General features: G+C 53.8%; 1 protein-coding gene across 1 annotated transcript; it reads left to right on the top strand.

Annotated features, from left to right (window-relative positions):
• Positions 1-1,675: 1,675 nt before the first annotated feature.
• Positions 1,676-10,672, top strand: LOC102107728 (uncharacterized). Its single transcript, XM_005527501.2, has 9 exons — positions 1,676-1,771; positions 2,631-2,744; positions 3,822-5,507; positions 6,109-6,208; positions 6,824-6,972; positions 7,140-7,252; positions 7,763-7,852; positions 8,857-8,979; positions 9,148-10,672. Exons 1-9 carry the CDS (start codon positions 1,711-1,713, stop codon positions 9,316-9,318), a joined length of 2,607 nt encoding a protein of 868 aa, XP_005527558.2. The 5' UTR covers positions 1,676-1,710; the 3' UTR covers positions 9,319-10,672.
• The last annotated feature ends 3,783 nt before the right edge of the window (positions 10,673-14,455 follow it).

Raw genomic sequence — 14,455 nt, 5'->3', positions numbered from 1 at the left:
CCTCTTGCATGAAAAAACAGCCGAGTTTTTCACCTGAAATCACCTGAGCAGGTGATTTCTCCTTCCTGCAGCTGCTTCGGGGGCAGTCCTGTTAGCCACGGAACAAAGTGGCCAGAGGCTGAGGATTCCCACAGCCTGCCTGCTGCAAACCACATCAGTTACCCCTGCCTGCTGTAAACTGGCTGGGCTGGTTCCCCTTTCTGCGATAATTGGTGCAACTGGACCAGCCAGGCTTGTTTCCTCCCCCTTGGAAAAACATCTGTCCCAACAGACCTGTCAGCCCTGGAGATCTCCCTGCAATGAGGGGATGAGGGATAAATGGCATTTCTCAGCTGGGTTATTCCAGCCTGGAATGCCCTTGGCTGTGCACATTTATTGTTGGGGGCTTTGCTGTCACCAAGTGGATTTAATCTGCATTTGGGTTGTAGAGAGGAGGGGTGGGAAGGGACCCTCCTCCTGCAGGGTGAGCACAGAGACTCCAGGAAAGTCTGGGAGCAGGGCTGGGATCCAGCTGGCTCGGGGGCAGGAGGAACAGGGTCCTCTGACAGTACCTGATGTTCTGGGGTTGTTCTGGAGCTGTCACAGCTCCAGCACTGCTTGGATGATCCCACAGGCCTGACTGTGAGCAGTGCAGCTCCCAGCCCCATTCCCAGCAGCTTTCCTGTCCTCCAGCCCTGGTGGAGCAGGATTTATGGGGGATCACAGAGCAGGATCTGCTGAGGGGAACATCGGAGCTGGCTGCTGGAGGAGCCGTCCCTGGGCAGCCCAAGAAGCTCTGCACGCTGTTCTGCACCTTTTGTCTTGCCAGGAGAGTGGGATTTGCTTTAGCTGGAGCTGGGTCCCTCCGGGGAGCAGTCCCTGCCCTGCTCCATCCCCACAAACAACACGACAGAGGAACAAATTAATACTTCTCCGACAATTCCCACCCGACCCATGGCCCAACATCATCCCCAGGCCAGTGCCCACTGCCTCCTGCAGCCTCCCCTCCATCCACAAACACCTCGATGCCCACGCATTCCCCATGGGAAGCAGCAGGAAGCTGCCCACAGGTCCTTCGTGTCCCCTTTGGGACACAATCCTGGCAGTGCTGGACCCTCACTCCCCACCTGGGGATCCAGCACTGCCCCTCTGGGCTGGAGGAGCTGGATGTGGGGCCACAGACGGACAGAAGTCACTTTTAAGGGGATGGCACTGAGTCTGCCCAGCTCAGGGGGCTGGTGCCAGGCATTCAGAGCTGTGACAGGGACAAACAGCAGGCCCGTGGTCAGTGTGAGGAGAAACAAGTGGTCCCCGAGGAGCTGCTGGGCTTGCAGAGGGTTTGTTTGCTCCATCGAGGTGGATGCTTGCAAAAACCTTCATTTTAACCGGTGTAATTTCCTCACTGGCAGGAGCAAATAAAAGAGGCAGCAAGAGCAACAAACCCTCAGCCTTATTTTTCAAGTGTCTTTTTGAACAAGGGTTAATCAACAGTAAATTTAAGAGGCCCCTGGAGGGAGCCACCAGCAGCCCACGCTGACTCACAGCCCCAAATTTACCGCAGCCAGGAGCTCATTTGCATTTCCTCCCGCATGCAGAGAGCAGCAGGAACAGAAGAGGTTTGTAGGGAAAAGGGGTGGAGAGCAGGGAGGACCGGCGGCAGCGGCGATGCTTTGGGTATAAAGAGCATGGGAGGAAAGAGAGGCAGCAGTGCAGGGACTGCAGCGCGCAGGGATGGGCGGCAGCGGGGCTGACTCACTGCATTCCTGCATCGGGCTCCTGGCAATTTCCGCAGGTAGGGACCGCTCCTGGCACGGGACACGGGCTTGGGACACCGGGACACCCCCCCTTTTCCGAGGGGGTTAAAGAGGCTGTTTATCCGCAGGCTTCTCTGCCCGGGGAAAGATTTTCGATCCCTGCGCCTGCTTCGGCGGCCAACAAAATATTTGTGTTGGCTCCCGAGGGCTGGCCCGAAGTTTTGTACTCGTTCCACGCTGGGTGGGAAGCAAATCCAAACTTTTTCATAGTCACTGTAGTAAATCATCTCGCTTTGGATGCAGTTTCCTCCCCTTTCCTTTTCCAGCCCTTCTCCCTGCTGCTCTGTTTTCTGTGTTGCTCCCTCTCGCTTGCTCCTTCTTTGTGTCCCATCTTCCCGGATTTTTTTGGCTGGTTTTCCATCAGTACGAGGCTGGAGGGATCAGCTGCAGGGTGTGTGTGTCTGTCTGCCTTTTGTGGATCTGGAATCGTGGGTTTTTACCTTTATTTGACAACTTTCAAACTCCTTGATACATTCCCAGCGTGGGTTGGGTTGGGTTGGAAGGGACCCTAAAGATGATCCAGTTCCATCCCAACCTTGCCCTCGACTCAGCTCCAAAGCCCATCCAACCTGACCTTGATGGGATGGGGCACCCACAACCTCTCTGGGCAACCTCACGTGATTCATTCCAGGCTTTTTCAAACCAGGCACCCAGAAAGGAGCAAGACCTTGGGCACAAACCGAGTCAGGCTCACTCCCCCAGCTCTTTAGGCTTTCCTTTTTGCAGATCTTGCACTGTTATTTTCCCTCTGTTCCCTGCCCTGTCCACCCTGATCCTCTCCAGGTTTTTGGGCCGGGTTTACAAGCTCTTTGTGCTTTCCCCCTGTGTGTCCTGCAGGATCTCTGCTGCTGGCTGTGCATTTCTACAGCTCCCCCCGAGCCGTGCCGCTGATCCCCAGCACAGCTCTCGGGGTCCTGCTGCTGATCCTGTCGGCTCTCCTGGCCTATGCAGGTAAGATCTGGGGCTGGCCAGGCCCAAAACCTCCCTCCCACGGCTTTGCACATCCAGGTCTGCTCTGCCAACAGGATACAAACCCCAGCAACCTCGCTGGACCACCCATCCCTTCTCCCAGAGGTGTGTTGTCCAGAGAAGCTGTGGCTTGGATCCCTGGAAGTGTCCAAGGCTGGGTTGGGCAGGGCTTGGAGCAGCCTGGGATGGTGGAAGGTGTCCCTGCCCATGGCAGGGGTGGGATGGGATGAGCTTTGAGGTCCCTCCCAACCCAAACCATTCCATGGCTCGGTGTCAGCACAGCAAATTTCTCCTCTATAGGCAAGAAAAGAAATCCATGTTTTAAATCCATTTGTTTTAAACAAATGCTCTACCAGGATCTCAGAGTTTTAACACACTGAATGCACCATTTCTCTCCCAGGCTTTCTGAGAGTGCTTTCAGCACCCATGGATTGAAATGTCCACGGGTTAATGCCAAGAGATGGTGCCTCTACCTGAGAGAAAACAATCACTGCCTAGAGCCAAATCCACACTTTCTAGTATGAATGTTGAATTATTCATTCTTTGTAACTCATAGCAGTGAGAACATGAGATCACAGAGTCATCAAATCACAGAATTGCTCAGGTTGGAGAAGACCCTAAAGGTTGTCAAGTCCAACCATCAACCAGCACGGCCACCATGGTCACCACTAAGTGTCCTCAAGTGCCACATCCACGTGTCTTTTGAACACTTCCAGGGATGGGGACTCCACCACTGCCCTGGGCAGCTGTGCCAGGGCTGGACAGCTCTTTCCATGAGAAATTTTTCCTAACACTCAATCTCAACCTCCCCTTGAGGCCATTTCCTCTCATTCCCTGGGAGAAAAGCCTGAGCCCTCACTACAACCTCCTTCCAGGTAGCTGGAGAGTGTGGCAAGGTCCCCCTGAGCCTTCTTTTCTCCAGGACAAATCCATCATCAGGCAGGGCCTGTGCTGATCCTTGCTCCGTAGTGATCCTGCTTTCCACCTTTCCCAGCTCCCGCTTCCCACATCCTGCTGTGGGACGTGGGAATCACAGCCCTGTCTCCCTTCGTTCCACAGGGATCCGGAGAAGCCTCAGGAATGCCTCCCTGCTGGTGTCCCTGTGCCTGACCCTGTCAGCCCTCTGGAGTGGCTATGGAGTGATCCTCATCCAGGCAGGGCAGGGGCTGCTGCCCGAGCCGGGGGACGCCCGCGATGCCCTGGTGCCAGGCCTGGCCACCTTCACCCTGGCCCTGCTCCTGGTGGCTGTGGCGGGTTTCCTGTGCGGAGAGCCCGTCCTGGCCCTGGTGGCTGCCGCCGTGTCCCTGGCCAGTGCCCATGAGGTGGCCCTGCACTACAGCTCCTCGCTCGGCCCCTCGGCCGTGGCTTGCAGCCACCTCCTTGTCTGCTTGGTCGGGGGCTACTTTGCCCTGGGGAGGATCCTCTACTTCCTCACCAAAGGGAAAGTTGTCCTCTCTGGCACGGATCTCGCCGAGAAAAAGGCCCAGGAGCAGGGCTGGGGCGGCGCTGGCAGCACCAACCCCTTTGCAGCCCCCGGGCTGCTCCTGAACATGCTGTCGGCCAGCGTCTTCTGCTGCCGGCTCCTGGGGGTCACCCACACGCTCTCCCTGGGCCACGTGCCCTGGCTGTGGGCAGCTGGCACCTTCCAGATTGGCATCTGTGTGTTGTCCTACCGTGCAATGGATGTTCTCATGGCCACAGCCTTTGGCTTCACTGCCATCCTCAAATTTGCTGGAGGTTACTGCCTTCTGTACCCCGCCTGGCAGCCAGAGGAACCGTCTTTCCCAACCCCATTCCTGGTGGTTTTCTCCATCCTTTTCGCTGTCTTGGCTCTTTTCCTCTCCCTCCGGAGCCCCGTGGATGGCCTGTACTTGCTGGTTTTTGTCGCCTACTGCATCGCCTTGGCTTGCAGCCCCCGGGGGTTTTTTGCAGGTGGCCCCCAAGGCGTGGACGTGGCCATTTTTGTGGCCTCGGCCTTGGTGGCTCTGATTCACCTGTACAATGGGAGGGCAAAGGCCAAGATCCCGACAGGCAAGGCTGCTGTGAAGGCTCTCCTTGCTCGCAGCAGCCTCCTGAAGCTGCGGGAGGGGCCGGACCTTCACACTCCCTACCTGGGCTATTCCAAGTATGCCGATGCAGAAGTCCTTGCCTATGCCTGCAGCGTCCTGGCTTCTTTTGCTCTAACAGCCACAGGAGACCCCCAGGCTCCGCTTGCCACCGTTGTCATTCCATGGGTGGTGGTTGCTGGTGGCATCCTGAAGCTTCTTGGAGGCTCAGTGGCCTTTGCCCGGGGTAAAACCCTGGAGAGCAGTGCCTTCATCCTCTACTCCGTCATGTGGATCATCTGGGGCCTGACCAGGTATGGCGGCCTCTACGGCGCCGCCAGGAGCTTCCACGCAGCCGTGGGCATCGTTGCCTTCATGCTCTTCAACAGCTTCATCGTCATCTGCTCGCTCTTCTTAAACACGGCCTGGTTCTTCTACTCCCTCACGTACATGCTGATCGCTGTCAGCTTCCTGCTGGATGCCATCCATGCCCTTCCCGCGGGATACGACATCGCTGCCACCCTCATCTTTGGGCTGGTCAGCTTCTACTGCTTCCTGGCTGCCCTGTCCAGCAGCACCTTTGAGGGTTGCTCCTTGCCCATGGGGAGGCCCATGGTGCAGCTCAGTGGTGTCGGGGCAGGAGCCACCAAGTGCCTTCACCTGCCTGCCAGGAAAGCTTCCTCAGTCAAGAGAATTGCAGGTAAGGGAAAAACAGAGGGCAGGATGTGGGGACGGAGGGGAAATTCTGGGAGGTTTTGTAGAAGGACGCTCCTAAAAGGACTTTGTCCCAATCAGAGAACCACAGAATGGTTTGAGTGGGAAAGGACCTTAAAGCCCATCTTGTTCCTTGGGCAGGGACACCACTAGACCAGGTTGCTCCAAGCCCCATCCAACCTGGCCTTGATGTGGAAACCTGGGTGATGTGGTGACATTTTGGTAAAGTGGGCCAAGTTACAGGAGCCACGGGCTGAGTCGGGCAGTGAATTCCTGGCTGAGTCTCCTGCATCATTTCCCTGTGTCCTCATCTGGTCTGAGACCCAGGAATCCTCTGAGCTGGGGCTTCCACCCAAAGCTTTGCACGGAGAAAGCAAAGCAGAGCAAATGCTTGGTCCTTGCTGTCTCCACTCTGGCCCAGAACCGCCCCCAAATGCCAGATACCCCCCTTGGAGGAGTGCTGGGAAAATGCACTGCCAGAGCTGGGAAAAGGAGAGGAGAGCACCACGCTGTGTGTCAGCTCTGCCCCGGGAATGACACCCCTCACCTGCCACTCAAGGGCTCCTGCCCTGTTCCCATGCCAACAGATATCCTGAGGAACGGCGGCACCTGCGGCATCCCCACGGACACCGTCTACGTGCTGGTGGCCGCCTGCAACCGGCCTGACGCCGTGGAGAAAGCTCACCGGTGAGTCCTGGCACCGGGGCTGGGCTCAGGAACCTTCCAGAACTCGGAGCTGCTGCTGAGTGCTGGCTGCAGCACCTGCTGAGAGCAAAGCAGCTCAGCCCCGGTGGGAGCAACGAGGTGGGGAGAAGGTCCAGGCGAGGAAAGGAGGGAATTGAGCTGTCGATGTGTTCTGGGATCCTGAAGGCTGATGGAGCCGGGTGACTTGGACACCACAAGAAACCCAAGCCAGTGGCAAATGGGGCAGGGGGTTATTGTTCTCACTTGGAGGTACATGTTGTCACCACAGAACCCCCTCTGGTAACAACAGGTTCTTGCTGTAAGCCCCTCGTGTTTGTGGTGTTTCCTCAGAACTTGGGCCATTGGAATTTTTACCCATCACTACACAAGAAGTTAGAGCCTTGATTCGGAACAGACGTTCCTGATTGGGAATGCTCATTAATGTCCCTTTTTTGTCCAGTCAGTTGTTGAACAGTTCTATTTTTACTCCAGACTGGTGACCTGGGGCAGGGCCTGCACGCCTTGTCTTAGCTCTCTAGACCTCACCAACAGCTTCCTTTCCTTGAAATTAAATCCCTGTCTTACTTCCAGCCTCATCTTTCCTTCCCTCTTTTCCAGGTCCAAGCGCCAGGCTCAGGATCGCCCCATGTCCCTCTGGATTTCCAGCCTAAAGCAACTGGAACCTGCCAAGCATTTGTTCACTCCCCTCCTCTGGGACTTCATGGAGGCTGCCTGGCCATCTCCCATTAGCTTGGTCATTCCCAGAGGTGAGGAAATGCTGTTAATTCCAAGCTCTCTGGAGAGCTTTGTGTTTGAAATTCCTAAAACAGCGAACCCCTGCAACACCACGTGTCCCATGGGGATATTCCTGTTACGATGGTTGTGTTTGGACTGAGGTAAATCAATAAGAGCTGAGTGACTCTGCTTGCTGCAGGTAAATGGGTGGATTTCCTGGGAATGAAGGACTCTGCTAAATATGTTGGGACCCCTCAGAGTGTGGCCATCCGCATCCCCGACTGCTCCGTCACCACACACCTCATCGACCTGGTGAGTCAGAGCACCTCAGCCCTGGTGACCAGACCCCTTTGAGAAGGGCTGGGGTCTGCAGGCAGCTGGGAGGGATTTTATGGCAGCAAAGAGGGGAAAAGGAGCAACCACCAGGTCAGGAAATCAGGAGAATTCCCTTAACACGCACAGTTCCATTTCCAGTGCAGAACACTGTTGGAAGCATGGGCTTCTCTGAGGCCAGAATGACTTCAGAAGGGGCAGAAAATGGTCACAGGAACTGTGATATCCTGGGTGTTCTAGGTCTAGGCAAGTGCTGTTGCTGGAAAGTTAGATGTCATTTCCTGGCCACCATCACTAAACCCAAATTTGTCAGTGCCGGTCACTCCAAAGCAGTTTGGTGGGACTGTGGTTACCTGCAAAGAGGGTGCCTCACCTGGGTGAGCCACACTGAGCTCTCTTCAGAGCCACAGGTGAAGCTGAGAGCTCAAGTCACCTGTTTCATCCCAAAAGTCCTGCTCAAGGATTTGCCTCCCGTTTTTCTGCCGCCAGGTTGGCCCCATCGTGGTCACATCAGCCAACCCAACGGGAGAGGCTGACACGACGCACCACAACCAAGTGTATGCCAAGCTGGGAGATAAGGTAACCAAGAGATGTGGGGATGGAAAAACGCAACCGCTTTGTTTCCGGAGGGAAAATCAGTGGATGGTATCAGGAATCTGGAAAAGCCTCTAATTTTAAAAAAAATCTCATGGATGCTCCTCATGCTGGTGTCAAGGAGAAAGGAGATTTTAAAACACAGGTCTTGGTGTGAAACCAAAACTCTTCTGCTTTACACAGTGCAGTTATGGCTTGGCAACGTGAGTCGGTTCATATTCCAATATGGGACAATGGGAGCAATAAAAAATTCCTCCATGCTTACAAGCAATCAAATCCTGGTGCCTGAATGTGCCAGGGCTCCAGCTGGCATTGGGCTGTGAGAACTCAGGGATTCCCATCTAAAACTGGTGCCGAGCTCCAAAATATTCCTGGCTTTTAGAGCTTTCATGGGAGTGTCACGGTCGTGGCCTTCCATTGGTTTTTTAGGTGGGATATCAGGGAAAGGTTCTTTCCCCAGAGGGGGCTGGCACTGCCCAGGGTCCCCCAGGGAATGGGCATGGCCCCAGGGCTGCCAGAGCTCCAGGAGCACTTGGAAGGGTGGAATTGTTGGGGTGCCCTGTGCAGGGCCAGGGGTTGGGTTGGTGGTGCCTGTGGATCCTTCCAGCCGGGGATGATTCCATGATTCTACAATTTCACTGCTGAATTCTCAGGGTTTTACATTTTGTGTCATCATGGCAGTTTCAAACACCTTCCTTCAAATCTTCCACCTCTAACTCCTCAAAAATCAAAACTTTGTACGCTTTTTCTTTGTGGATGGGACTTCCCCAGAGCTCCTCAGCTGCTGCACACCTGCCTGTGCTGTGCTGCTGACCCCACAGAGCTCTCCCTGTCCTTGCTTTGAGGTTCATCCACTCCAAATCTAACGCTGGTGCCGCTGCAGTGGGGCAGGAAGGAGCAGCATTGCCTTTGATGAGAATTATTTGCTGCTGAGAGGGAAAACTCTCCCTTTCCAAGGGGAATTTGATGTGGAAATGTGCTGTTTTTAGGTGGATGCAGTTCTTTGTGGTGGGCCTTCTCCAGAGAACATTGCCTCCACCGTGGTGGACTGCACCAAGATCGACAGTGGGAACATTGGATTCTTCCGAGTCGGCATCATCCCCAAGTCTCAGGTGAAATTCTGCTGGATTCAATTTCCATTCCCTTTCTCCCTGCCCATGGAGGACCTTTAAAGGTCGCTTCCAACCCATTATTTTATTGGATTATCTCAACGGCCGGAGAAGAAATCAGTGCTCTCCCCTAATTCCTAACTGACTCCCAGCTGTGTTTACTCATTCCAGGTGCTGCAGATCCTGGAGCAGGTGCAGAAGAAACACCTGGTGGTCCCTGGGGGTGCCACTTTCCCCACAAAAGGCTGGGCAGAGCTCCAGAGCCGTGGCCATGCTGTGCACAACGGGGTGGGCAGAGCTGCCCCGGCGGCTCCTGGTTCCGAGCGTCACACTCGCTTCTGACTCCCACAGCCCCGTGCTCACCGGGACATCGTCTGCTGGGAAATGCCAAACTGGGGAATGGGAGAGGCTTCCCAGCTCGCTGTGGGGGTGACTCATTCGTCTTTCTGCGGACACTGCTCAAATATCCCAGTGCCTCGCAAACCACAGGCACCCAGCAGGAAAATTTTCCCTTAGGGACACGGCCAGCTTTCCCTGGAGCTCAGTCACCACCAAAGCAAGCTTTCCTTTGGTGACAGGCTGGCCCCAGAGTTACAGAGCTTCATCCCTGTCACTGGGAGGGAATCCCTTGGATTTGGGGCATGGAGGGAGGTGAAGTGGTGCAGAGTTACGTGGTGGGGGAAAAACACTGCATGAAACTTGAATCACACAGAACCCTTTAGGTGGGAAAAGACCTTTCCAGTCCTGGAGTTCAGCCGTCCCCCTCAGCACTGCCAAGGCCACCGCTGACCCATGTCCCCAAGTGCCACACCAGGTGGGACAGGAGGAGGGGAGATGTGTCCAGGTGCTCTGCTGGAGGATCCAATGGTCTTGGCAAAGCCTGGGCTCAGAGCTGGGGGTGTCTCCTGCTGAGTTCTCGGCAGAATGGAGGTCACCCGTGTTCCACCCCACTTGGGAGGTCTTTCCTCTGTTGGGAGAACCCAACAATCCAGAGAAATGCCGTGACCTGAGGGGACATTTCTGTATTTCACTCTCAGTGTCAGGGTGGAATTCCCGTTTGGATGAATCCAATATTATATCCTTAAAGGTGCTGGAGCTTTAGGGAAGACCCTCCCTTCCCATGTTATGGATTTCAGGAGCTCAGTCTCCGTGTGTTTGAGGATGCCAAGAGCTGGTCTCTTGCCTTACAGCCCAACTCTTCCCATCTCACAGCAAGTTTCCTTCAGAGTGCAAATTCCATAGGATCAGAGGAAGGAATTCCAGCCACTCCAGGCAGTCGTTTGTCTTCTCCAGGGGCCCAACTTCTCTGCAAAGTCCTGAAATACAGGGGAGGAGTTGGAGATGTGCTCACCCATGACCTCACTGGCATCACTGGGACATGGTGGGATGGCCCCTGGAGTGTAGCAGTGGGAAGATACGGACTTTTTGGGAAGGACAGGCAGTGTGGAGTGGTGGCTGCTGACCAGGAGGAGTTGGGAAGGAGTCTCAAACCTTCGTGAGGAGTTTTCCTTGGCAAACACTGCAGTTACGGCTTGTTCCCTCTCCAAAAACTGCTGATCTTATTCTTACCTGACTCAGGTGCAAGGTGCTGATCAAACTCCAGCTGAAACCAATCCATTGATCATTGATTTCGCCTGAAGTTGCGCTGGAATTTAAGGATAAAAGTGGTGCAGTCGGAGGTGCCCAACCTCGACGAACTCTGGCAAAATGGGTTCTCCTCAACTTGTCCTCACAGAGCTGGCTCTCTTCCTGCAGAGAAAATTCCAGAGAATTCAGTGTGCTCAATAATTTTGCTGGTCTACTTCCTGTATCTCCTTGGAGTTTATTAAAACTGGATTTTAGAAAGCAATAAAATATTTTCAGTGAACAGATCTCACCCAGGGCTGTGCGGCTGTGACGAAACATTGTGGGGCAACAGGTTCTGGGTGCTGGGGCTCCTGGCCAGGCAGGATCCGAGCGGGATCTCGGGAGGGAGTCAAACTGTGACACTTCCAGGGTGGGGAAGAGGAGGGAGGGAGAAGATAACTCCTCACAGCAGCTGCTGGTCCCAGCTCAAAAACTCCAGGGCTGAATTTCCTTAATTAACCCCTTAACCACTAAAAAAAACCCCATAAACACCGAAATCTGAGGGAATGTGGAATGAAGTGGGGAATTTGGAGAGGTGCAGAGACATCACAAAGCGTTTTGGTGAGGGAAAACTGCCCTGGCTTAAACATACCAGGGGTGCTGCTGCCCTGTGCTGCAAATAATGTTTTTTTTAGTGTGGCACAAATTAAAAGTGGCTCAAAAAAAAAGTGCTCTTCATTTTGTGCTTCATCTGGATCCATTCTTCCTCTTTGTCTCCATGTTTTTTGGCTTTTATTCACAGAAAACACTGGTTTCAGTCTCAGGACACTGGGGGAAGCATTTCTCACTTTGCTCAAGTGAGGCAAGGAGAGGTTTAATTTCAGGCTTGATTTTAGCCCACCCACAGCTCTCCCATGTACCAGCAAACCGGAAAGGAACGGTTTAGGGAAAAGGAGATTTAAATGGGATCTTTCACTTAAATCAAGGCAAAAAAAGATTTCTACTATTTCCACAGTTTCCCAGCATTTAAGGGGAAGCAAAACATTTTTGAAGAGAAATGGAGAGAGGAAAGAAGTTGCTGTTTTAAGTGGCAAATCCAAAACACTTCAGTCAGAAAGGGCTGAGATAAACATTTGATTATTTGGGTACATGTGCTGAACGATCAGGGATCAGAACTGTTTTGGGCTATCAGCAAGAGTATTTTCATCACTAAAAGTGGAGGTTATGGTCAGAAAATGTGGTCTCCTCAAGGGAGACCCTCACTGAGCCCTTCTGTCCTGCTCAAGGGGAAGGAGCTGCTCCATCCCGTGTTCTGGATAAGGGGGACAGAAGGGGGGGGTGAGGTCCTCACACCTCCACCACAGGGGGAGGAAAACCAGAAGAGGCTCCTCTGAAACCAATTTGGGTTGCATTGTCAATGTCTAGGAGATCTTCAGGCCTGAAAGGTCAGCCTGGGAGACAAAACAACCTCATGAATGGGGCTCTTTGTGAACCAGCCAGCTCTCCAATCCCACTGGGGTTGGAAACAACCCGGGAAGAAGGGCTGTCCCACCTTCCTCCTGCCCTTTGTGGAGTCTAGACATCCGTGTCAATGGAAAAAAGATTTAAAAAGGATGTAAAAGAAGTGTATTTTCCAGTGGCAGGAAAAAGCCAGCTCACCCTTCGAGAATAGAGCGGTGCCATAGGGACAGGAACTGACTCAGTGCCATCGCCCAGGACGTGTTGGTGGAGCGGGTGCGCCTGGCTTGGGGTGGGCAGAGCGCTTCCGAGGGGAAGGGCGGCTTCCCAGCCACAGCTGGGGCCAAACCAGCTCAGCAGAAGCCTTTGGACATGGGCAGGAATGTCTCTTGGCCACTTCTAACCTACAGGAGAAGTGGGAACTGGGAGTTCTGGAGAACAGATGGGGACATTGGAATTGGTGATCTTGGAGATCTTTTCCAACCTTATAGATTTTATGGTTTTATGGCTCTCCTGTTGGGTTCTTCTGGAGAGTCAAAGTCTGTCTGTGGCTTGTGATGGGGGTATGGGGTAGAGGAAAAGGCAGGAATAAAGTCCTGCTTAATTGTGTCATCCTTAGTCAAAGCCAAGCCCTGTGATGTTGACAGGGTTGAGGGCACAGCTTCTGAAAACATGGCCCACAGTGGGTTCCTGTCATGCTCACTGCGTTTCATTCTTCCTGCTGCTCCTCCCTTTCCCAGCAACAGCCTGGGGTAATTCGTGTGAAATCACCAGATAATCATCTCTATCAACAGCAGAGAAACATCACTCAAAACCTGGGCCAGGTTTTCACCTGTTCCACAGAGCAGCTGGGGTTTTACACCTGAGGGGGGCTGAGTTGTGGTGCCCAGCTGAGCAGCCTGGCCTAGAGCCACCCTGGAGACCCCACGTTCCTGCCAGAGGTAACGCCGCGTTTAGAGATGGCTGGGTGACAGCAGCTGGGCCCTCAACCAAAGCAGGAAACCGCTGTTAAATCCCAGAATTGAAGCTGGAAAAGACCTCAAAGCTCATCTCATTCCACCCCCTGCCACGGGCAGGGACACCTCCCACTACCCCAGGTTGCTCCAAGCCCCGTCCAACCTGGCCTTGGACACTTTGTCCTTCGCTGCACGTCTCCCTCGTTGTGATTCTTGGTGCTGCTGGAGCTGCCTGCTGTGGAACAGCAGCAGAGAACTTATCTCCCTAGGGAACAGATGGATGATGTACAAAATCTTGGGGGAAAAAACGGCTTTCTGGAAATTGAGTTTCTTGAGACTTAACACCAATTAATGGGATTAATTAAATCCAGTTGTGACTCCATCGTGTTCGTCCTTTCTGCTTCCCCCCTGCTTTGAGGATTTCCATCCCCTCTTTCTGCCAGCTGGGGCTGAGGGAGGAAAGGGTTTGTGGCAGACCTGGTGGAGTCTTGGCCAGATCCTTGGGCAGACACTGGTGGCTTTGTGGGATCGCTGGATTCCCCTGCTCCATTCCCACGCCACCTGCCAGTGCCAGCGGATCCCAAGGGATAACGGAGCAGTCAGGGCAGGGGGTCGTGTGGGGCTGGATGGGGAGGTCTGCCCTGAACGTCCAGTTCAGCAGCCCCAATAAATTCCTTGAGTGAAAATCTCGTGTTAAAGGGTCAACACTGTCAGTTCTTGTGAGAACTTTCCATTCCTTCCTGGAAAACACACAGAGATCTCACTCATGTTATGATCTCGTTCTAGATAGCAAAACCCAGGAATTTCAGCAAATTCTTCTGCTCTGGGCACGGGATGGATGTCAGGGTTAGGACTGTTGTCCTGAGAGAGGTTCTTCTGTCCCAGCAGCTGTGGAACAGAGTCACTGAGGTCCCTCCAAGGCCCAGGCACCTCTGAGGAACCTCATGTTCCTGCTGCAGAAGAAGGTTCTTTGACCATCTCTCTGCCTTGACTCTGTGCCATTCTCATGCTCCCAACCCAAGTTTAGAGACATAACTGGCATTCCTTGCTCACCCAGGTGATCACCTCCTCATGGGAGATTCTCCACCTGAGCACCTCCATTCTCACACCCCGTTTTTTGTGTGACCCACCCAGCAGGAAGTAACATGGGACTCTTGAGGTGAGGTGTTTTTGTTTCATGAGGAGTTTCAGTAAATACCCAGCCCCAAATTGCTTCCCTGATGCAGCACCAATTGCTGGAAGTGCAAGAACCCTTTGATCTCACTTCTGGTTTACACCACACAATCGCTCTCTTATCTGCTGGGTTGACTCAACTGATCATTCCCACTGCTGTGGGTTCCAGCATGACCCTGTGCACTCAGCAAAACCTCCCTAAAGGACCAGGATGTGCCCTGGTTTCCTTTCAGGAGTTCTTTAGAACCCGGAGGGTGGGTGAGAATCATCAACACTGACCCTACCCCGACCACACTCACCTTATCTCCTCAGAATTCCCAGAAGTC

The sequence above is a fragment of the Pseudopodoces humilis genome, chromosome 15, assembly GCF_049639895.1.
Source record: "Pseudopodoces humilis isolate 2021_Gansu_Grassland_sample_001 chromosome 15, ASM4963989v1, whole genome shotgun sequence".
Lineage (NCBI taxonomy): Eukaryota > Metazoa > Chordata > Aves > Passeriformes > Paridae > Pseudopodoces > Pseudopodoces humilis.
Note: the sequence above shows the minus strand (reverse complement) of the source record. Positions and strands in the feature narration are given on the sequence as shown.